The following is a 24412-nucleotide window of genomic DNA, read 5'->3' as shown; positions in this document are numbered from 1 at the left end:
TCAGGAATCACATTTAGTACAAGCTGGACAAAAATAAGAGCAAAGCAAATAACCAAAAAACAAAGAAGCAGGACTTAGCTTAATTTTGCACGAACCAGGACCAGCAGACAGGAGCAAACAGAAAGGATCTGATTACAACGATGCCAGGCACTGGACTAAGGATCCAGGAAGTTTATATAGCAACACCCCTGGACTAACGACCCAGGTGGGTGCCAAACTGAGGAAAGACAATCCCAGAGTCATATCACTAGTAACTGCAAGAGGGAGCCAAAAAGTCTAATTCACAACAGGTCCCGCTGCGGTCCGGTCCAATGGGTGCAGGTTTACTTTGTCTGCCCTGTTGGGGGCAGAGCAAAGTACTGCAGTGCACAGACACGAGGAAAGGTCAGAGAGGTCCTGCACCTGTGCACTGCAGTACTGTGCTCTGCCCTCAACAGGGAAGACAAAGTACGCCTGCGCCGGAGCCACAGCATGAAGACAAGAAGAGGACGTCATCCTATGATGATAGGAGGCCCGGACCGCGACGCCCATCGGATCGGACCGCCCACCCAGGTGAGTATAATCTAACCTCTTTTTCTCCTCTTTCAGGATACATTGGGGGCTTATCTACAGCATTCCTGAATGCTGTAGATAAGCCCCTGATGCTGGTGGGCTTAGCTCATCTTTGATTTTGGGGGTGACAGGTTCCCTTTAAGCTCTGGTGTTTGGAAAGACCCCATAGGATAATATAAGACATTTAATTCACAGAGAATAACTGTGCAGATAATTGAATTTTAATTTTGTCATGTCTACTCATGTCAATTTACTACTTAAAAAAAAAAATAATTTTGTTTGTGTCACCATATTCTGAGGTCCATATATACGGTATATATTTTTTATTTCTGTTGATGGCGAAGTGTAAGAACGTGCTCTTCTTCAGTGCCAACTGTAGCTTTTATTGGTTTCACAATGTGATACTTGTAACTTTTTAATTAGCTTTTTATTCAATTTTCTTAAAGGGAGAAGGTCCGATGATTAAAATATTTTTTATGGCATTAATTGTGCATAATAAATAGGTTTAGACTTTCATGAATATAGAGACATCAACTTACATTTTTTTAAAAATTCAAATTTTTATGTAATTTTTTTAAAATTAGTGCTAGGCAGATGTCTGCTATGAATCACAGCCACAACATGTTGTACATTGAGCAGGCACGGCTCTTGAGCTTTTCTTGTATACTTGCACACAACATATGGGTAAGATGGATTTATAGTGTAAATTGACAATATTGATAAGGCATGGTAATTCACTTTAGTAATACATCCATAAATGCTCGGCTTTCATTTTAACTTTAAATTGGATAGGTCATCATTATTTTATTGTATATTGATAAATAAAAGGCATCAGATTTCTTGTTTGCTTCTATAATGCTGTGGGTTGATATTATAATGTAGAAAACATAACCCTATAAACTGAAGAGTGCCCAGAATACGTAAGCAGTCGCTTAATCAGAAGAACGGCATAATCTTTACAGTATACAAACATAATCTTATTTATTTTCTGTTATAAACTTCTCCCCAAGCATATTACATTCAAGCTATCAGTTTCCAAAGTGTTTTGTTCCTGTGCACTCAGCACTTCAAATATGGTTATAAGCTTTGGATCTATTTTTTACGGAGTTCAAAATGTGTTGGATAATGAGTTTGAGAGTTGTAGATCAATTTGTTTACATTTTTGCAAAGTAGTAATTTTATTACCTATTCAGGCTCTATTGATTTAATTTGGATGTGAGTAAATGTGCAGAGCAGACTGTACCAGTACAAGGGGAAAGGCCTGGGAAGCACTTTCTATAGCTTTCCGTCACAGACAACATATTTGCAGAGAGCCTGATAGATGATTTTAGGACCAAATTAAAAGCACTTGTGTTAGCATTTTATCAATCTGGAGAGAACATGCTGGCTGCTTAGCAATATAATTAAGAGAATATTTTCATTTATTTTTTAGAAAAAAATCTTTATCAGGCTCCAAATAAATTGTCTGCTACTAACAAGAAAAGCAATTCTGAAAGTGAAGTTAGTAAGTAAACTTATGGTTCAGATGACTTCAACTCCATATACATACATATACAGTATTCAACCCCTGGGCATTTTTAGGTGTTTTGCTACGACACAACCTGGAATTTCACTTTTTTTATTTTTTGCCTCAGTTCAGGTAAAGAACATGCCTACAACTGTGAACATTTGGTTTTCGTTTTATTGTGAAGCAAACAACAAATAGGACAAATAACTGAAAACTTCAGTATTAATAACTATTCATCCCCTAAAGTCAGTACTTTGTAGAGCCTCCTTATGCAGCAAATACAGCTGCATGCCGCATTGGATAAGTCTCTATGAGCTTTCCACATCTTGCCACTGGGATGTTTGACCATTCCTTAAGGCAAAACTGCTCCAGCTCCTTCAAGTTAGGTGGTTTCCTCTGGTGAACACCAATCTTCAAGTCTGACCACAAATTCTCAATTGGATTGAGGTCTGGGTTTTTATTAGCCACTCGAAAAACATTTACACATTTCCCCTTATACCTCTCAAGTGTTGCTTTAGCAACTGACATACTGAAACAGGTTTTGCTCAAGAACATCCCCATATTTTGCTCCATCCATCTGCCCCTATACTTGGACCATTTTCAATGCCACTGCTGTTGAAAAACATTCCCACAGCATGATGCTGCCCCATCTTATTTCACTGTGGGGATGATTTTCTTGAGATGAGCTGCGTTGGTTTGGTGCCACACATAACGTTTATGTTGGTGGCTAAACAGATAAATTTTGGTCTCATCTGACCACATCACCTTCCTCCACACATTTGAGGAGTCTCCCACATGTCACAAACTCAAAACAAGCCTTACAATTTTTTGTGTGCAAATAAAGGCTTTCTTTTGCATACTCTTCCATAAAGGCCACGTCTATGGAGTGTACGGCTTTTTGTGGTCATATAGACAGATACTCCAGTTTCTGCTTGGGAACTCAGAAGCTTGTTCAGGGTTATATTTAGTCGCTCTGCTTACTGTCTGATTGATGCCATCCTTGCCTGCTCTATTAGTTTTGGTGGGTGGCCGTTTCTTAGCAGGTTTGTTGTGGGGCCATGTTCTTTCCATTTGATGATAATGGATATGATGGTGCCCCAGGGGCTCATCAGAGATTGGAATATTTTTCTTTATAACAAAACCCTGACTTTTAGTTCTCAACAACTTTGTCCCTGACTCATTTGGAGATCTCTTTGGTCTTCACGGTGTGTTTGGCTAGTGTTGCCTCTTGCTTAATGGTGTTGCAGCCTCTGTAGTCTTTCAGAAAAGGTGTGTATATACTGACAGACCTTGTGACAATAAGATTGCACACAGGTGGACTTCCTTTCACTAAGCATGTGACTTATTAAAGAATTGCATGCATCGGAAAGTTTAAGGGACTGCATTGCAAAAGGGGTGAATACATATGAACATGCCAATTTTTAGTTATTTAATCCCATGCATTTAATTTAATATTATTATATTTTTCTCACTTCACTTTAGCAGCTTAGACTATTTAGTGCTGACAAATCACACACAAATCGAATTACAAAAATAATTTACCACAGGTTGTAATGTAGCAAAATAGGTACAAATCCAAAGGGAGTGAATACTTTTGCAAGCTACTGAAATAATGAAATCATTCTTTAGAAAACCAACATTTGTAAATTCCACTATTCTACTCAATCAATCAATAAATAAATGTTGAAACCTGAGGGAAATAATCAGTGCCGATGGACCTTATTGGCTAATCTGGGTCTGTTGGGTATCGGTATTTTACATGGTGAAATAATGAAGCATACTTTGTTATCTTGTCTGCCATTTTTAGTGAAGTGAGAAGCTTCCAATGAAGATATACTGTACATTCACTTTCTATATTCCTATAAGTCGTGTAGAACCATCGGATAGATGCTTGGATTTATAAACTCAATTTTAAATCCATTTTAACATACTTTTTGATATTAGATTATATAGTTGTAAATCCATAATTTAGGACCTTAAAGGGGTGGTACACTACTAAGACAACACCTCGATCTGAATGCATGTCCTCAAGAAAATAAAAAAATCTTATAGTTGCCTCCCACACTTGAGTTACTGGGGCTCACGTTGGTAGATCATTAGAAACTTTAGTAAGAGCAGTTTCTGTAAAGTATAAGGAGCAGAAACAGGATTCTAAAGGGTCAAGAAAAGCGTTATTTGACAGATAGAGAATTAGACTAAAGTGGACCAAGATTTCCAGGAATATAGGGGAGAATTGACCCAGGCCTGTAGTTAGCAGCACAATTCTGTTTGAGGGATCTATATTGGAGAAATGGGTGTATCATGGCATGTTTGAAGGAGGAGGTAAAGATTCTGGAAGAAAGAGGTTAAATATTTTAGTTAGGTGGGCAGTGATTGAAGAAGGTGAAAGTGAATAGGTTCAGTGGTGCAGGTAGTAGGGCAAGAAGAAGTAAGGAGCCTGGCAAATTCTGTGACTAGTTCAAGACAGAAAGAAAGTGAGCTTGATGAAGTGGGTGAGGGAAGAAAATGTATGATATTAGGAGAAAATTTCCTAAATAAACAGGTCATCAGCACTGAGGTGGGTGATAAGGGCCTGTACTGTTATACAGTGATGTGATGAGGGCAGTGAAGCAGACTTGTTTGAAGAGGTGAAGGGCAGAGTCATAAGTTATTAATTCTTAACTTAAAATAGATGAAATCACCGCTGTGCTCTGCTTTACGGCCGGTGCTGACACAGTCAGTGCAGGAAGCTCTCGGCAGCAGCGCGTAACCCTGTGGACGCCGGGGGACGTGACAGACAACAGAATGTGAGTATGTACTGTTTTTATTTTACTTTTACAATGGTAACCAGGGTAAATATCGGGTTACTAAGCGCGGCCCTGCGCTTAATAACCCGATATTTACCCTGGTTACAAGTGAACACATCGCTGGATCGGCGTCACACATGCCGATCCAGCGATGACAGCGGGTGATCAGCGATGAAATAAAGTTCTGGACTTCTAGCTCCGACCAGCGATATCACAGCGGGATCCAGATCGCTGCTGCGTGTCAAACACAATGAGATCGCTATCCAGGACGCTACAACATCACGGATCGTCGTCATTCTCACTGCAAAGTTGCTTAGCGTGAAGGTACCTTAAGTCTGCTTAGAAATAGAGCAGATTTAGCTTATGACAGGAAGAGGCAATAAGATGCAAAGATGAACAAACCAGCATTCAGGCCAACATGAGTCATAAAGTCTAACCCAACAGCATTTGGGAAAAGACACAACAAACTGAAGATGAATATGTACTAGTGATGAGTGAGCATGCTCGCCACTGCTGGATACTTGATCAAGCATCGGAGTGCTCAGAGACACTTGTTATTTGATCATCGAGCGTCGAGGGTGCTCTAATGCCATGCTTGAGTCCCCACCCTGCATGTTGCACAGTTGTTAAGCAGTCAATAAGCATGCAGGGATTGCCTGCTATACACAGTAATGCCAAAGCCATGTTGGCTACTGGCATTACTATGACTGACTGGCCTCATCGCGTCATCAGGTTTTAGGCTGCGTGCCACTATCAGAATTACTAATGTTCTGGACACAGTGTATTTTCGTTGCATCCAAAACACTGTCTAGTACAGTACAAGCACAGTGAATGAGATTAATAGAAATCTTATTCCCACTGTGCTTCCTTTTTACGCTACATAAACTCACCTGTGAGTTTCCAAGCCACAGCATGTCAAATTCTCTTGTGAAAACTCTCAGTGCAGAATTTTCCCATAGATTTGCATTAGATGTGTTAAATCCGCTTTTTAAAAAAAATCACATGCGTTGTAAGTGCGTTTACAGGTATTTTTAGCCTGGTTTTAATAAATAAATAATTTAAAGCAAGACTGTCATAAGGATTTTCCTAAGTAAACTGCAGGCATTGTCAGGTTGGGGCTGTTACATTGTTTAAAATGATATCTGGGTTGAAGAAATCCGTCTTGTGGCTGTTTTATCTTTGTTTGCAGTTTTCAGTTAATGAGATTCTTGTGTTTTGGGGAGGACCTGTGGGTATTTTTTTTGGTACTTTGGCCTCATCATCATCCTTGTGGGCTTAAATGACAGGTCACTGAACCTTCAGTGATCTGCCTCCAAGTCTAAACACTGTGCTTGTGCAATTAATATTGTGGTCTTTGCAAAAAATGTAACTCCAGCAAAATGGAGCAGGCGGCGGCGCCTGCTCAGTAGCATCCATTGCTTTTTTCGTCACAACAAAATGGCGTCAGCTTATGTGAAGTAGTATCTATCTGTAAGCGATGCTTTTAATCTGGGCAAACCCTTCCCAATGCTACTGCGCATGTGCCCGCTGGCGCCATTTTGTTGGAGCAGCAAAAATATGCTGCCTCCAGAAAACTAGTATTATTGAATGTGAGCACTCAGCCTACGTGGTGGAGGAGGCTTTTTTATTGTGCTTTATATACAATTCATTATACAGGAAAACGTTCCCAGCAGCAACCTGGAAGTCAGAGATGGGTCTTCCCCATTCTGTTCCCATTCCATTTGAGTGCTGTTTCCATTCATTTCAGCAATTTTCCTGCCTCCCCAGCCTTCCTGTTAGGGTCTTCTGAAAAAATGCTTAAGTTTCCCATACACTTCTAATATACTCTATACTCGAGTCGAGCATCCAACCTGCTTGATTCGAGTACTGAGCACTCACGCATCTTAATGCTCGATTATCACTAATACTTGTATGTACCAATAATAAATACTTGCAAAAATGGAAGTGAAGTCAGGCTTAACAAGAATTAGCACAGCAAATTAAATGAACATGTACCTAAATGGAGAGAAGTGAGACAAGTGTTAAATTCAATCTGTTTTTAACTGCCTTGTACTTGACAAATATGGCACTTCGATAAAAAATGCACAAATCTCACTTAGCTCATATAAAACTCATTCTTGTACAGATTACACTACTTGTGTGTGTGTCCCACTGACACTGCTGGAGCCAAGAGGACACAGTGTCGTGTGCACTCTTATCCCTCGCTCCGGTCCGCAGAGGCTGTTTTGGTGGGCGATGCTGAAAGGAGAGGGGGATGAGACCTCAGATTACCCATACTGACACTGCAAGAGCCAAACATTCACACAAAATGTATGAATGGCCATGCTCTCATCTCTCCTACCTGACAGCACCGCCGTGAGTGAGAGTGGGAGAGAGACCTTAAAAACAGCTATTTATAGGGTTCATACTACTATATATCATAATAATTATTATTTCATCCATTGTATAATAAACACTAACATTAATGTACTAAATAAGGGATAACATGGATTGCTTAACAAGTACACTAAACACAACAGGGATAGCTTTCTGCAGAAAACTGCTAATAAAAATTGTTAGAAAATTATTTTATCAGCTCTTTGTGTAACAAGGCCATTGTTAGAAATACTAGATGTTTAGAGCAGAATACGTAAATCTGTGCATCAGCCACAAATTCCCAGTTATTCTGAGGCTGATTTTTCGAGATACATTGCACTTTAGGCAATAAATTTAGTGTTAAATTTAGGCGGGTTTTTTTTTTGCATTTCTTTGCGAAAATATCAGAATTTTGAAAATTTTGCGATTTTTCAAACTATTAATATTATTCCTTTAAAACAATAGTTATGTCAAACAAAAAAGTTAATAAATAACACTTAACACATGTCTACTTTAAAATAGCATCATTTTTGAAAAATATTATTGTTGTTAGGAAGTTAGAAGGGTTTCAGGTTGATTAGCAATTTCTAAATTTTCAAACAAAATTTACAAAACCAATTTTGAAGGGACTTTGAGGAGCATATATGACAGAAAATACCTCAAAATGACACCATTTTAAAAACTGCACCTCTCCACGTGCTCAAAACCACATTCAGTAAGTTTATTATTTACCCCTCAGGTGTTTCACAGGAATTAAAGCAATGTGGATGAAAAAATTAAAGCTTCACTTTTTCCAACCAAAATGTTGAGTTAGCCCCAAATTTTTCATTTTCATAAGAGTAACAGAGGAAAAAGTACTATATAGTTTGTTGAAATTGAAATTTCTCCTTAGTATGCCGAAATCCCATTTGTGGGAGAAAGCTACTGTTTGGGGGCATGGCAAGGAAGAAGCACCATTTGACTTTTGGAACTCAAAATTTGCTCGAATCAATAGTGGATTTCATGTCGTGTTTGAAAAGCCCATGATATTCATCAACAGTTGAAACCCACCATGAGTGACCCCATTTTGAAAATTACACCCCTCAAGGAACGTATCTAGAGGTGTGGTGACTACCTTGATCTTACAGGTGCTTCATAGAAATTTATAACTTTGAGTTGTGAAAATGAAAAATACATCCCCCGTCGGCTTTCTGGGACCCTATACTCGTGTATAAGCTGAGTTTTTCAGCACTTTTTTATGCTGAAAATGCCCCCCTTGGCTTATACATGAGTCACGGTAGCAGAAAGCTGGCAGGGGAGGGGGAGCAGCATGTCACAGAGACCGGAGCTAGCAATAGCGCACAGTGCCAGCCACAGCTGCTGGCTTCCAGCACTCATCAAACTCACCTACCGGCATGCCCTCAGTGCTGACACTGTATCTCGTTCCGGCCACCGGTGCCTGCAGCTCTTCCAGTTGAGCGATCATGTGGCCCCGTCATTAAGGTAATGAATATGCATGCCTTTCCACTCGAATAGGCGTGGCATGCATATTCATTGCCTTAATGAGCGGGGCCACGTTATCGCTCGGCAGGAAAAGCTGGTAAACAAGAGGGAGTGCAAGCAGGCGAATAAGATTTTTTTTTTTAACAGGAATCATACATAGGGATAAGGAGCCATGCATATCATGACAGGGACTGGGGATCCATGCACACCAGGACAGGGACTGGGGAGCCATGTATATCAGGACAGGGACTGGGGAGCCATGCACATCAGGATGACTGGGAAGCCATGCATATGAAGACACAGACTGGGGAGCCATGCACACCAGGACCGGGACAGGAGAGCCATGCATACCAGTACAGAGATGGGGAGCCATGCATACAATGACAGGGACTTGGGAGCCATGCATACCAGGACAGGGACTGGGGAGCCATGCATACAATGACAGGGACTGGGGAGCCATGCATACAATGACAGGGACGGGGTTGCCATGCATACAATGACAGGGACTGGGGAGCCATGCACACCAGAACAGGGAATGGGGAGCCATGCACACCAGGACAGGGATTGGGGAGCCATGCATACAATGACAGGGATGGGGGAGCCATGCATACAAGGACAGGGATGGGGGAGCCATGCATACCACGATAGGGATGAGAGGACAATGCATACCCAGTTTGTACTCGAGTCAATAAGCTTACCCAGTTTTTCGTGGCAAAAGTAGATGCCTTGGCTTATACTCGGGTCAGCTTATACTCGAGTTTATATGGTATATCTTTCCTCCAGGAATGTTGAGTTTGCTCTAAATTTTTCATCTTCACAAGTGTGACAGTAGAAAATTGGCAATACAAGTTGTTGTGCAATTTCTTTTGAGTATGTAAATTCCTTATGTGTGGTGGAAGATTAATGTTAGAGTGGACAGCAGGGCTCGGGAGGGAAGGAGCATCATTTGACTTACAGAGTGCAAAAATGGCTAGAATAGATAGCGGATGCCATGTTGCATTTGCAGAGTCCCTGATGTGCATAAAAAGTACAAACCCCCCCAGAAGTGACATCATTTTGTAAACTACACCCCTCAAGGAACTTGTTCAGAGGTGTGGCGAGCACCTTGAACCCACAGATGCGTAACAGAATTTTATTACGCTGAATCAGGAAAATAAAGACAAAAACATTTTTTTACATAAAAGTGTTGCTTTTGCCCCAAATTTTTCATTGCCACAAGGGTAACAGGAGAAATTGTACAACAAATTTTATGTTCCACTTTCTCTACACCAATACCCCATATGTAGTGAAAAACTACTGTTTGGCAAACAGGAGGGCTCAAAAGGGAAGGAGCAATATTTGATTCTTTTGTAACTCAAATTTGCCTGGGATACATAATGGACACCATGTTGTGTTTGCAGAGCCCCTATTCTGCCTAAAAAGTGGAAACACCACAAGTGAGCCCATTTTGGCAACTACACCTCTCAGGCAAATGATCTAGAGGTGTGTTGAGCACCTTGAACTGACAGGTGCTTCACAACATTTAATAGCATTGAGTGTGAAGGTGAAAAAAAAAATTCCAGCAAAAATGTTGGTTCTGCCACAAATTTTTGATTTTCACAAGGGTAATAGGAGAAAATGGACCACACAATCAATTCTGCAATTTCCCCTCAGTACACCAATACCCAAATGTGGTGGAAAACTTCTGTTTGAGCACACGGCAGGGCTGAGAAGGTAAGGAGCACCAGTTGGCTTTTGGAGTGCAAAATTGGTTTGGATAGATAGTGGCTGCCATGTCGCATTTACAGAGCCGCTGATGTGCCTAAAAAGTGGAAAACTCCACAAGTGATCCCATTTTGGAAACTACACCAATCAAGTAACTTATCTAGATTTGATGTGAGCACCTTGAACCCAAAGGTGCTTCACAGAAATTTATAAGGTTGAGCTGTGAAAATGAAAAAAATATATATTTTTCCTGCAAAAATGTTGGTTATGCCCCAAATTTTTCATTTTACAAGGGTAACAGGAGAAAGTAGACTGTACCATTTCTTGCAAAATTTCTCCTGAATACACAAATATCCCACATGTTGAAGAAAACTGTTCTTGGAAACAGGGCTTGGAAGAGAAAGATGGCCAATTGAGTTCCATTAGTTTTGGCTGAAATAGAATGTGGATGTCACATTTGAAGAGCCCCAGACATGCCAAAACAGCAGAACCCCTCATTTTGGATACGACACCTTTCAAGGAATTCATCTAGGGGTGTAGTGAGCATTTTTAACCTTCAGATGATTCATAGAACTGTATAACATTGGGCGGAGTAAATGGAAAATTACACATAAATATTGCTTTGGCCCCAAGTTTTCCATTTTCAAAAGGATAATAGGAGAAAATGAAAGGTACAATTTGTCATATAAATTTTCATTATTATGCCAATACCATATGTGATCAAAAAATACTTTTGAGACACAGCGCAAAGCTCGGAAAAGAAGGAGCGCAGTATTGAAATTCAGATTTTGCTAAAATGGTTTGAGGGTGCCATGTCACAATGGTAGAGCACGTGAGGTGCCTGAACAGAAGAACACCTCCGTGAGTGACACCATTTTACAAACTACATCTCCAGTGAATTCATCTAGGGGTGCAGTGAGTTTGTTGACACCACATGTGCCTGACAGAATTTCTTACCATTGGGCGGTGAAGAAAGAATAATTACATTTTTACAACTAAAATGTTGTTTTAGTGTTAAGTTTTAACTTGTTATAATTTCTAATAGGAAAAAAATGAACATCACAGTTTGATGTTCAAATTCTCCTAAGTGCACCAGTACCCTACATATAATCATCCAGCGTCTATGGGCAGTAGAATGAATTTTATACATATTAAAATACAGTGCAGCATGTTGCAGCCACAGGGCTGAGGAACAAAAATCCTATGCGTTTCAGCTATAGGAAGCCTTAATCATGGAGGATTGTTGTTCCTCAAGTTCAGCCCTGTGGCTGCATCATGCTGCACTGTATTTTAATATGTATAAAATAAACTAAAAGTTTTAAATACATTCTAATGCCCATAGACGCTGGATTAATACACCGTTTTTTTGCATCATCGATTATCTGCCTGCACCCCAAGGCTAATCCATGTGCAGGGGGTGAATCCAGAATGCAAGAGGACGACCGATAAGGGGTGGGCTGAATTATTTTACTTTTTTTTCCACTACATGTAATTAGGAACTACTTTTCAGACACAGTCGAAAAGTCAGGAGGGTAGTGCAGATTTTGTTGTTATGGTTTGCGGGTTCCAAGGCCCACTGTGAGAGCTCCTGAGGCACCAGAACAGCAGAATCCACCTATAATTAACTCCATATTACAAACTACACCTCTTGATGAATTAAACTATGGTTACAGAGATCATATTGACACCACAGGTACGTCACAGAACTTTATACTATTGGGCAGTGAAGAAAAAATGATTACATTTTTACCACAAGAAAATATCTTAAATAGTTTGCAGACTCCATTTATAGATGCCTTAACCCCTTTCTGACATTAGACGTACTATCCCGTCGAGATGGGGTGGGCCCGTATGACCACCGACGGGATAGTACGTCATACGCGATCGGCCACACTCACGGGGGGAGCGCGGCCGATCGCGGCCGGGTGTCAGCTGCATATCTCAGCTGACATCCGGCACTATGTGCCAGGAGCAGTCACGGACCGCCCCCGGCACATTAACCCCCAGCACACCGCGATCAAACATGATCGCGGTGTGCCGGCGGTACAGGGAAGCATCGCGCAGGGAGGGGGCGTTGCTGCGAGGGTCTCTTACCTCCTTCCTCGCCACAGGTCCCGGATCCAAGATGGCCGCGGCATCCGGGTCCTGCAGGGAGAAAGGTGGCTTACCGAGCTCCTGCTCAGAGCAGACGCTTGGTAAGCCTGCAGCCCTGCACAGCAGATCGTCGATCTGACAGAGTGCTGTGCACACTGTCAGATCAATGATCTGTAATGTCCCCCCCTGGGACAAAGTAAAAAAGTTAAAAAAAAAATCCCCACATGTGTGTAAAAAAAAAATAAAAAAAATATCCTAAATAAAGAAAAAAAAAATATTATTCCCATAAATACATTTCTTTAGCTAAATAAAATTAAAAAAAACAATAAAAGTACACATATTTAGTATCGCCGCATCCGTAACGACCCAACCTATAAAACTGCCCCACTAGTTAACCCCTTCAGTAAACACCGTAAGAAAAAAAAAAAACGAGGCAAAAAACAACGCTTTATTATCATACCGCCGAACAAAAAGTGGAATAACACGCAATCAAAAAGACTGATATAAATAACCATGGTACCGCTGAAAACGTCATCTTGTTCCGCAAAAAACGAGCCACCATACAGCATCATCAGCAAAAAAATAAAAAAGTTATAGTCCTGAGAATAAAGCGATACCAAAATAATTATTTTTTCTATAAAATAGTTTTTATCGTATAAAAGCGCCAAAACATTAAAAAAATGATATAAATGAGATATCGCTGTAATCGTACTGACCCGACGAATAAAACTGCTTTATCAATTTTACCAAACGCGGAACGGTATAAACGCCTCCCCCAAAAGAAATTCATGAATAGCTGGTTTTTGATCACTCTGCCTCACAAAAATCGGAATAAAAAGCGATCAAAAAATGTCACGTGTCCGAAAATGTTACCAATAAAAACGTCAACTCGTCCCACAAAAAACAAGATCTCACATGACTCTGTGGACTCAAATATGGAAAAATTACAGCTCTCAAAATGTGGTAACGCAAAAAATATTTTTTGCAATGAAAAGCGTCTTTCAGTGTGTGACGGATGCCAATCATAAAAATCCGCTAAAAAACCCGCTATAAAAGTAAATCAAACCCCCTTCATCACCCCCTTAGTTAGGGAAAAATAAAAAAATTAAAAAATGTATTTATTTCCATTTTCCCATTAGGGTTAGGGTTAGGGTTAGGGCTAGAGTTAGGACTAGAGTTAGGGCTAGGGTTAGGGTTAGGGTTAAGGCAAGAGTTAGGGCTAGGGTTAGGGCTAGGGTTAGGGCTAGGATTGGGGCTAGGGTTAGGGTTAGGGTTAGGGCTAGGGTTGGGGCTAGGGTTAGGGTTAGGGTTAGGGCTAGGTTTGGGGCTAGGGTTAGGGTTAGGGCTAGGGTTAGAGCTAGGGTTGGGGCTAGGGGTAGGGCTAGGGTTAGGGTTAGGGCTAGGGTTAGGGCTAGTGTTAGGGCTAGTGATAGGGCTAGGGTTATTGCTAGGGTTAGGGCTAGGGTTAGGGCTAGGGTTGGGGCTAGGGTTGAGGCTACAGTTAGGGTTGGGGCTAAAGATAGGGTTAGGGTTTGGATTACATTTACGGTTGGGAATAGGGTTGGGTGTGTCTGGGTTAGAGGAGTGGTTAGGGTTACTGTTGGGATTAGGGTAAGGGGTGTGTTTGGATTAGGGTTTCAGTTATAATTGGGGGGTTTCCACTGTTTAGGCACATCAGGGGCTCTCCAAACGGGACATGGCATCCGATCTGAATTCCAGCCAATTCTGCGTTGAAAAAGGAAAACAGTGCTCCTTCCCTTCAGAGCTCTCCCGTGTGCCCAAATAGGGGTTTACCCCAACATATGGGGTATCAGCGTACTCAGGACAAATTGGACATCATCTTTTGGGGTCCAATTTCTCCTGCTACCCTTGTGAAAATACAAAACTGGGGGCTAAAAAATCATTTTTGTGAAAAAAAAAGAATTTTTATTTTCACGGCTCTGCGTTATAAACTGTAGTGAAACACTTGGGGGTTCAAAGTTCTCACAACACATCTAGATAAGTTCCTTGGGGGGTCTAGTTTCCAATATGGGGTCACTTGTGGGGGGTTTGTACTGTTTGGGTACATCAGGGGCTCTGCAAATGCAACGTGACGCCTGCAGACCAATCCATTTAAGTCTGCATTCCAAATGGCACTCCTTCCCTTCCGAGCTCTGTCATGCGCCCAAACAGTGGTTCCCCCCCACATATGGGGTATCAGCGTACTCAGGACAAATTGGACAACAACTTTTGTGGTCCAATATATCCTGATACCCTTGTGAAAATACAAAACTGGGGGCTAAAAAATCATTTTTGTGAAAAAAAAAGAATTTTTATTTTCACGGCTCTGCGTTATAAACTGTAGTGAAACACTTGGGGGTTCAAAGTTCTCACAACACATCTAGATAAGTTCCTTGGGGGGTCTAGTTTCCAATATGGTGTCACTTGTGGGGGTTTTTAATGTTTAGGCACATCAGGGGCTCTCCAAACGCAACATGGCATCCCATCTTAATTCCAGTCAATTTTGCATTGAAAAGTAAAATAGCGCTCCTTCCCTTCCGAGCTCTGCTATGCGCCCAAACAGTGGTTTACCCCCACATATGGGGTATCATCGTACTCAGGACAAATTGCACAACAACGTTTGTGGCCTAATTTCTTCTCTTACCCTTGGGAAAATAAAACATTTGGGGCAAAAAGATCATCTTTGTGAAAAAATATGATTTTTTATTTTTACGGCTCTGCATTATAAACTTCTGTGAAGCACTTGTTGGGTCAAAGTGCTCAACACACATCTAGATAAGTTCCTTAAGGGGTCTACTTTCCAAAATGGTGTCACTTGTGGGGGGTTTCAATGTTTAGGCACATCAGGGGCTCTCCAAATTCAACATGGCGTCCCATCTCAATTCCAGTCAATTTTGCATTGAAAAGTCAAATGGCGCTCCTTCCCTTCCGAGCTCTGCCCTGCGCCCAAACAATGGTTTACACCTACATATGGGGTATCAGCGTACTCAGGACAAATTGTACAACAATTTTTGGGGTCTATTTTCTCCTGTTACCCTTGGTAAAATAAAACAAATTGGAGCTGAAATAAATTTTTTGTGAAAAAAAGTTAAATGTTCATTTTTATTTAAACATTCCAAAAATTCCTGTGAAACACCTGAAGGGTTAATACATTTCTTGAAAGTGGTTTTGAGTACCTTGAGGGGTGCAATTTTTAGAATGGTGTCACACTTGGGTATTTTCTATCATATAGACCCCTCAAAATGACTTCAAATGAGATGTGGTCCCTAAAAAAAAATGGTGTTGTAAAAATGAGAAATTGCTGGTCAACTTTTAACCCTTATAACTCCATCACAAAAAAAATTGGGTTCCAAAATTGTGCTGATGTAAAGTAGACATGTGGGAAATGTTACTTATTAAGTATTTTGCGTGACATATGTCTGTGATTTAAGGGCATAAAAATTCAAAGTTGGAAAATTGCGAAATTTTCAAAATTTTCGCCAAATATTCGTTTTTTTCACAAATAAACGCAAATTATATCGAAGAAATTTTACCACTATCATGAAGTACAATATGTCACGAGAAAACAATGTCAGAATCGCCAAGATCCGTTGAAGCGTTCCAGAGTTATAACTTCATAAAGGGACAGTGGTCAGAATTGTAAAAATTGGCCCGGTCATTAACGTGCAAACCACCCTTGGGGGTTAAGGGGTTAAGTGCAGTCAAGCAGAATCTCCCATCCAATTACCCCATTTGGAAATTTCACCATTCTAGGAATTTATTTACAGGTGTATTGATGATTTTTACTCTATGGGTGTTTTCCAGAAACAAGCCACAGTGGATGTTGCCAAGTGAAAATTGCAAATCTGCCATTGTAGTGGCCGTACATTGTAGTGTCCATACATTATGCCCAGCTCATGCTTCTTGAGACATGCATCTGCAAATTAAGCGGGTTCTCATTGCTACAGAAATGCCAAATATATGGATGCTAAATGTAATTTAGGCACACTGTGGGGCTAAAAAGGTAGAAGGGCATTTGAATTTGGGAGTGCAAAATTCACTCGATTTCTTTTGGGGGGCGATGAGCTATAGTGCATTTCCCGAGCCTTTGTGCTATCAGCAATGTGGAAGCTTTCAATATTTTCATAGACAGATGATGGACTGGAGTGAGGGAATTTTTGTGGATTGAGTTGAAGCTTTTATTAGGAACATTTTAAATAACATTTTGGATCACATTTATCTTGTGCTCAACGCTGTGCACTTCCATCATAGTTTCCATCTAAATCTCTGAATGACATGATTCAGATGAAACCCCTGAGGGATCCATTTACTATAATGAGGTAGCAAAGTTACTATTGACTCCATTTGGCCACCTAACACAGCAGTGTTCTTTTCAGAGGTGCACGAAACTGTGTACCGACCTCATTTTTATACGCGCTTAAAAAGACGGACACCACCTGTCTCCATTTGCCTCATTATATGGAATCTTCCTCCTGGGGTTACATCTGAATCATGTATTTCAGAGATTTACATGGAAACCCCAATGTAAGCACTCAGCGTAGATCTCATAAATGTGAGCCAAGGCTTACTGCGATCTTTGAGAGACCACATGAACAAATAATAATAATAATTTTATTTATATAGCGCCAACATATTCTGCAGCGCTTTACAAATTATAGAGGGGACTTGTACAGACAATAGACATTACAGCATAACAAAAATCACAGTTCAAAATAGATACCAGGAGGAATGAGGGCCCTGCTCACAAGCTTACAAACTATAAGGAAAAAGGAGAGACACAAGAGGTGAATGGTAACAATTGATTTGTTGTTCGGACCAGCCATAGTGTAAGGATCGAGTGTTCATGTAAAGCTGCATGAACCAGTTAACAGCCTAAGTATGTAGCAATACAGTCAGCGAGGGCTATTAACTGCATAAATTGTATGAAAACTTGATGCGAGAAACCTGATTTTGGTTTAACGTATATGAATGGGCCACACAGGGATAACTAGGTTAATGCGTTGAGGCGGTAGGCCAATCTGAACAAATGCATTTTTAGGGCACGCTTAAAACTGTGGGGATTGGGGATTAATCCTAGTAACCTGGGTAGAGCATTCCAAAGAATTGGCGAAGCACGTGAAAAGTCTTGGAGACCAGAGTGGGAGGTTCTGATTATTGAGGATGCTAACCTCAGGTCATTAGCAGAACGGAGAGCACGGGTAGGGTGGTAGGCTGAGACCAGGGAGGAGATGTAGGGTGGTGCTGAGCTATGAAGCGCTTTGTGAATGAGGTAATAGTTTTGTACTGAATTCTGGAGTGGATGGGTAACCAGTGTAATGACTGGCACAGGGTAGTGGCATCGGTGTAACGGTTGGTGAGGAATATAATCCTGGCAGCAGGGAGGACTTTTAGGAGAGAGTTACAATAGTCCAGTCGAGAATGAATGAGTGAAACAGTAAGAGTTTTTGCGAGTCGAAAGTAAGAAAAGGGCGAATTCTAGAAATGTTTTTGAGATGCAGTTAAGAAGAGCGAGCCAATGATAGGATGTGGGGGGTGAAGGAAAGCTCAGGATCAAGTATGACCCCAAGGCAGCGGGCATGTTGCTTGGGAGTAATGGTGGAACCAAACACGGAGATGGCAATGTCAGGCAAAGGTAGGTTAGTAGAGGGAGAAAATAAGAAGAGTTCAGTTTTTGACAGGTTCAGTTTCAGATAGAGGGAGGACATGATGTTAGAGACAGCGAGACAACAAATCAATAGTAGTTTAAGAATTGGTTCTATTTATTTGTTATGCCATTCCTCGTGAAGCATAAGTGATTAGATGACTTTAATCTCCGGATCAATGCGATTACAATGACACCAGATTTATATAGTTTTTCAAGTCTGACTGCTATAACACTGAAAGACGCAAGTGTGCTGAAGCAATTTCCTTGGTTGCGATCACTGAAGCTAACACAGTACGTTGCCAGTGACTTTGTATTAATGAGTTATACATGTCCCCAGGCAGTGGACGCTTCCTCCCTCCATACAGTTGTATGCAGTCAAGGCCGCACCCTGACCAGTTACGTAGCAGGCTAGTGGGGAAATTAGAGGTCGTGGCCTCACTCCATATAAGACCCATTCCCGGGTCTGAAACTGGCAAATCTTGCAGCGCACAGTACATGCGCTGAGGGATTCATAAGTCTGCAGCCACACAGAGTGATTGCAGACTTATCAGTTTTGACCTAAAACCCCTTTAATAAAGCAATAAAATACTGAATGGGAAAAATGTCACATGGTTGCTATATTTTTTGAACCCTATTAGTGTCGTCATGGTTAAATAACATTTTTGAAGATCCTCAATTATTCTGTGTATTTACAAGAATGACAGAAGAGAAGCTATTTCAATAATTATTTCAATGACTTGATAGATTTCAGGAAGTCATCTTATTTCCTGTGCATTTGTACCTAATAATCTATCTCCTCTCTTAATGCTTTAGAGTGTGCTCTGCTCTATTTCACATGTCATCAATAAATGCTGTAACTTGTTTTCTAGTTTCAGCCCTACATGCATCATGCAAGGAGCTAATGATTACAGATGTACAGCTTGTCCTCGGGGATATGAAGGCCAGTACTGTGAAAGGTAAACAGGAAAACAATTAAAGACAATAATGATAAGTGGAGATGTTAAGTATGTGGCTCAATACACAGAACAGCATATTTAACCCTCTGGAAGGTTTCTTGTCTTAACATCATGTCTCAGTATAGTAATTTATATTAATGCTAAAGAAAAGCCTTGGTTTCAGAATATTACAAGCCATGGACAATTAAGCTATCATGTGTAAGATTCTAAAAGACATGTTCCCATCTGTGACATTTAGATCATGTCTACATGATACCTATACCCATCTCCTGAATGGGGTTCTCCCTACCTTTTTGTTGAAGTGGGTAGCAGAGCCAGACTGAAATGTAGTCTTGGCATTTAGAAGTACAAAGACTTATGCAGCACCCCCACACCCACTTCCCCACATGTGGGTCTCTATTACAAATATAACACTTCCTGACTCTAGAGAAAATCAATACTTACTACAATACCAATAGTATCAATAATGCTGTTATATACGGTAAATACTGCCGTGCTAAAACCACAAAATAACACGAATTCCACCAAAGTGGAATAGAATGCCACTATTATTATTATTATTTATTATTATTATTATTCATTTTTATAGCGCCATTTATTCCATGGCGCTTTACATGTGAAATACGGGGCAAATATAGACAAATACATTAAACATGAGCAAAAAACAAGGCACACGGGTACATAAGGAGGGAGGACCCTGCCCGCGAGGGCTCACAGTCTGCAGGGGATGGGTGATGATACACTAGGAGAGGGCAGAGCTGGTTGTGCAGTGGTTCAGTAGGTTCAGGATCACTGCAGGCTGTAGGCTTGTCGGAAGAGGTGAGTCTTCAGGTTCTTTTTGAAAGTTTCTATGGTAGGCGAGAGTCTGATGTGCTGGGGTAGAGAGTTCCAGAGTATGGGGGAAGCACGGGAGAAGTCTTGGATGCGGTTGTGGGAAGAAGAGATGAGAGGGGAGTAGAGAAGGAGGTCTTGAGAGGATCGGAGGTTGCGTGTTGGTAGGTACCGGTTGATCATGTCACAGATGTATGGAGGAGATAGGTTGTGGATGGCTTTGTAGGTCATTGTGAGGGTTTTGAACTGGAGTCTCTGGGCAATAGGAAGCCAGTGAAGGGCTTGGCATAGGGGAGAGGCTGGGGAATAGCGGGGAGACAGGTAGATTAGTCAAGCAGCAGAGTGTAGGATGGATTGGAGTGGTGCCAGAGTGCTAGAGGGGAGTCCAGAGAGTAGGAGGTTGCAGTAGTCGAGGCGGGAGATGATAAGGGCATGTACTAGTGTTTTTGTGGTGTCACGGTCAAGGAATGCGCGGATCCGGGAAATGTTTTTGAGTTTGAGGTGGCAGGAGGAGGCAAGGGCTTGGATATGTGGCTTGAAAGAGAGGGCAGAGTCGAGGATCACCCCGAGGCACCGGGCGTGTGGGACTGGGGAAAGTGAGCAGCCATTGACATTGATGGATAGGTCTGGTGGAGGGGCAGAGTGAGATGGGGGAAAGATGATGAATTCTGTTTTGTCCATGTTCAGTTGTAGAAAGCGAGCAGAAAAGAAGGCTGAAATAGCAGACAGACAGTGCGGGATTTTGGTAAGTAAGGAGGTGAGGTCAGGTCTGGATAGGTAGATCTGCGTGTCATCAGCATAGAGGTGGTACTGCATACCATGGGATTCTATGAGCTGTCCCAGACCGAAGGTGTAGATGGAGAAGAGTAGGGGTCCTAGAACAGAGCCTTGGGGAACACCGACTGACAAGGGGCGAGGTGAGGAGGTGGTGTGGTGGAGGGAGTTTGGCGTTGTGTGGCGTTGTGTTTAGTAATGACCACTATAGGGTATGTTGTATGTGGAATTTCCTGAAGAAGAGGTCGCACTGACCTTGAAACGCGTTGAATAAACCACCTTTTAAATTTATTATCCTTGGAACTTCATCATTAAGGCAGCGCGGATTTAACCCACACCTCCTGCACAGTTTATATTTAGATATGCTTATAAGGCAGTTCAAATAATATCTTAGCTCAACCAGGGAGGCCTGGGTAAAAGTCTCAGGTTTTTGCAGAGCAGCAACAGCTTACATGTCCAGCAAATGCAGATGGAAGTAAACACGAGCAGCAGATGAAGGAGGATTACTGGAAACTGGTGTATGCAGCAGGAACTCAGAGCAGAGTAGCAGGATCATCACACAGGTTCACAGGAGCAGGTATATAGCCAGGGAGTCACCAGAGTCAGGAGCTGGATGCAAGGCAGAATACTCTAGCACAGACTGAAGGCTGGGGTGTTTTATAACAGGAAGACACAGTGCACATGAGACCAAAGATGCCATCTTGGAAAAGGGCAGTAATGCACAAAAGGTAATAAAAAATGTTCAGAGTCCTGACACTCAGTGTGCTTCCCCTCCATGTGATAATGACCCAATAGTGTTTTTCCGCTCCATGCGATAATGACCCCTCATTGTGCTTCCCCTCCTTGTGATAATGACCCCTCAGTGTGCTTCTTCTTCCTTGTGATAATGACCACTCATTGTGCTTCCCCTCCTTGTGATAATGACCCCTCAGTGTGCTTCTCCTCCTTGTGATAATGACCTCTCAGTGTGCTTCTCCTCCTTGTGATAATGACCTCTTGGTGTGTTTCCCCTCCTTGTAATAATGACCCCTTAGTGTGCTTCTCATACTTGTGATAATGACCTTTCAGCGTGCTTCCCTTCCTTGTGATAATGACCCCTTAGTGTGCTTCTCCTCCTTGTGATAATGACCTCTCAGTGTGCTTCCCCTCCTTGTGATAATGACCCCTAAGTGTGTTGCAACTCCTTGTGATAATGATATATCAGTGTACTTCCCCTCCCATTGCTCACAATTATACATAGATTTGTTGTTTTGCTTCAATGCCGTACATCTAGCAGTTTATGTTGTGCAGGAGGGGAAGAGTTGTATTAAGTTGGGATTTCTTCAAGCATTTGATCTATAAATTATTATTTTTTGTTATGTTCTTCTTATTTTCTATGTTGAAGAACTGTTTTTATTATATTGTACACTGTATGCTGTATTTTAGGTGTGCATCTGGGTATACTGGTAATCCAGGTATTCCAGGAGGCTCCTGTCAGGAATGTGAGTGTAATCCTTATGGATCCTTGTCCATGATCTGCCATCCAAGCACTGGCCAATGCACGTGTAGATCTGAAGCTACAGGATTGAAGTGTGGCGGCTGCACTGACCGGCATGTGCGAGAGGGTCCAGTGTGTGCATGTACGTATACTAACTTGTTAACTGTATGATGAATAAACTATAACACATAGTTTTAAGCATTATTCCTAATTGTGAAACTAGAGAAAACATATACTATACCTGGGGAGAAGAGAAGAACAGGTGTTAGTATGTCCTGCATAATAGTCATGTTATAGTGTTAGTGTGATGAATAGTCCAGCAATTTGGCTGGTTGTGTAGAACAACTATTTTGAAAAGAGTGACATTTGGGATGAGTTCCATATATACCAAGGTCTCTTTTTCCAACACAGAAAATGTCAGAGAAGGGGTATTGCTATATTTACAATAAAATAGATAACCAAGAGCAAAAACCACCTTAGATATAGACACCAGAAAATTTTTAAGCTTTGGAATTCATTTGAATAAGCCTTTATTATAAGAGATGGCAGAAATACATTAAAAAGTATATATAAAATAAATATAATAAAAAATTGTATGATCATGCATATGAAACTACCGCAGGACAGGAGAAAATGTACCCATATACAAGATTGTGCCCCAATAGATATATTATATATATATAAAAAAATATTTCTTTAAAAAAATTTCTTAGGTTTTCATTTGATCACGCTGTGTGCGTAATAAAGTGCAAAAAAGATTAGAAAGTGCAGAAAACTGTGTAAAAAAATATATTGTACCATAAAATCTGTGACCAATCATATCATGCTTCAAAAATACTGTGCAAAATACGCAATAGCAGCTATCAACAGAACATATATTGTAGCATTAGATCTGTGAGCAACCATAACACATTGCCAAAATATTGTGCAAAATCCGCAATAGCAGCTATCTAAAAAGCTAAATCAAATCGTGCACAAGGACAATTCTGCCAAACGTGCAATATATTAAGATGATTAGCACACCATATATATAAAAAAAGTGCCTGAGTGCCTAGTGCCAAAGAATTGTGCAAATTGCTGCGGCATTTTTCCTGCAGCTCTACACCGCTGTGTGCGGACATTTGCTCGATATTTGCACAATTCTTTGGCACTAGGCACTCAGGCACTTTTAAACTTTTTAATGTATTTCTGCCATCTCTTATAATAAAGGCTTATTCAAATGAATTCCAAAGCTTAAAAATTTTCTGGTGTCTATATCTAAGGTGGTTTTTGCTCTTGGGTCTCCCTTTATTTCAGTGGCTTCCACTGTTGTCTTTACAGTACACCCTGATCACCGGTCACTTGTTATCCTTAGAAAATATATATATATATATTGATATAGATCAGTGGTATAATTTGAGTGATCTTACAAGGGTATACTGTGTTCAATTTAATAAAATAGATAAGTGGATATAGATAAATCAATGTATCGTATCATTATTGAATAATAATTTAGCATTTCCTAGTGAATAACAGTGTGCTACCGTTGAGCTTGGCATTGTACTGGAATCCAACCAAGCAACATTGCTTAAGTTTTCAGTACTAAGATGATGGTAAAGTACTGGTGTTGTTTACGTGTGAATTGCTGTGTGATCATGCACGTGCTTGGTGTGTCACTAAGGGTGGGAACATAACATGTGTAGATGAAAAAATTGGTGAATTATTTATGCATATATAAATGTTTAACTTATATTCAGAAACTCCCCCTAGTATTGTACATACACAATGCAGATATATCAGTGCTATTATACTTCTCAATTACCTGTCAACAACAAGTTCCAATTGGTTGTATTTGTTCTATCACTTTCCAATTTTGTAACACCAGTATGTTGCTAAAACTATACGTTTCTAATGACATTTTTGTCCTTTTGCTGTGAAAAATATAACCAGTAGATTACATTTCATTTGTCACCATGAGCAAAGATGCTTGACATGAATTAATAAGCAATGGCATGGTTATAAATTAATATTTCTATAAATGAAAGGAATTCTGGAAAATACTGAAATGTGGATAAGGCCGTGGAATTTTGTTAAACAGTTTTAAAAAAAGTTTCTTTTTTTGTTATAAAGGCGGTTTAAGAGGAGCTAGTATTACCCTTCCATTGGGGTGCTTTCACACTGCGTTTTGGCACCCGTTCATTGTTTCTGTCTGGGCTTATGCAAAGAGTATGCAGTGACGGAGCCTTAGGCTATAATGGTGCTGACAGAGTG

General features: G+C 40.8%; 1 protein-coding gene across 3 annotated transcripts in view; it reads left to right on the top strand.

The window, feature by feature from the left end:
* The window catches only part of LAMA2 (laminin subunit alpha 2), a 1287603-nt gene that overhangs the window by 894622 nt on the left and 368569 nt on the right, over positions 1 to 24412 (top strand). For all 3 annotated transcript variants that reach the window (XM_077289387.1, XM_077289386.1, XM_077289385.1), the window contains 2 exons: positions 18994 to 19080; positions 22111 to 22304. In XM_077289387.1, coding sequence (XP_077145502.1) covers positions 18994 to 19080; positions 22111 to 22304 — 281 coding nt within the window. The remainder of the gene's footprint in view (positions 1 to 18993; positions 19081 to 22110; positions 22305 to 24412) is intronic.

Source organism: Ranitomeya variabilis, chromosome 2 (genome assembly GCF_051348905.1).
Source record: "Ranitomeya variabilis isolate aRanVar5 chromosome 2, aRanVar5.hap1, whole genome shotgun sequence".
Classification (NCBI taxonomy): Eukaryota; Metazoa; Chordata; class Amphibia; order Anura; family Dendrobatidae; genus Ranitomeya; species Ranitomeya variabilis.
This window is presented reverse-complemented; position numbering and strand designations above follow the sequence as displayed.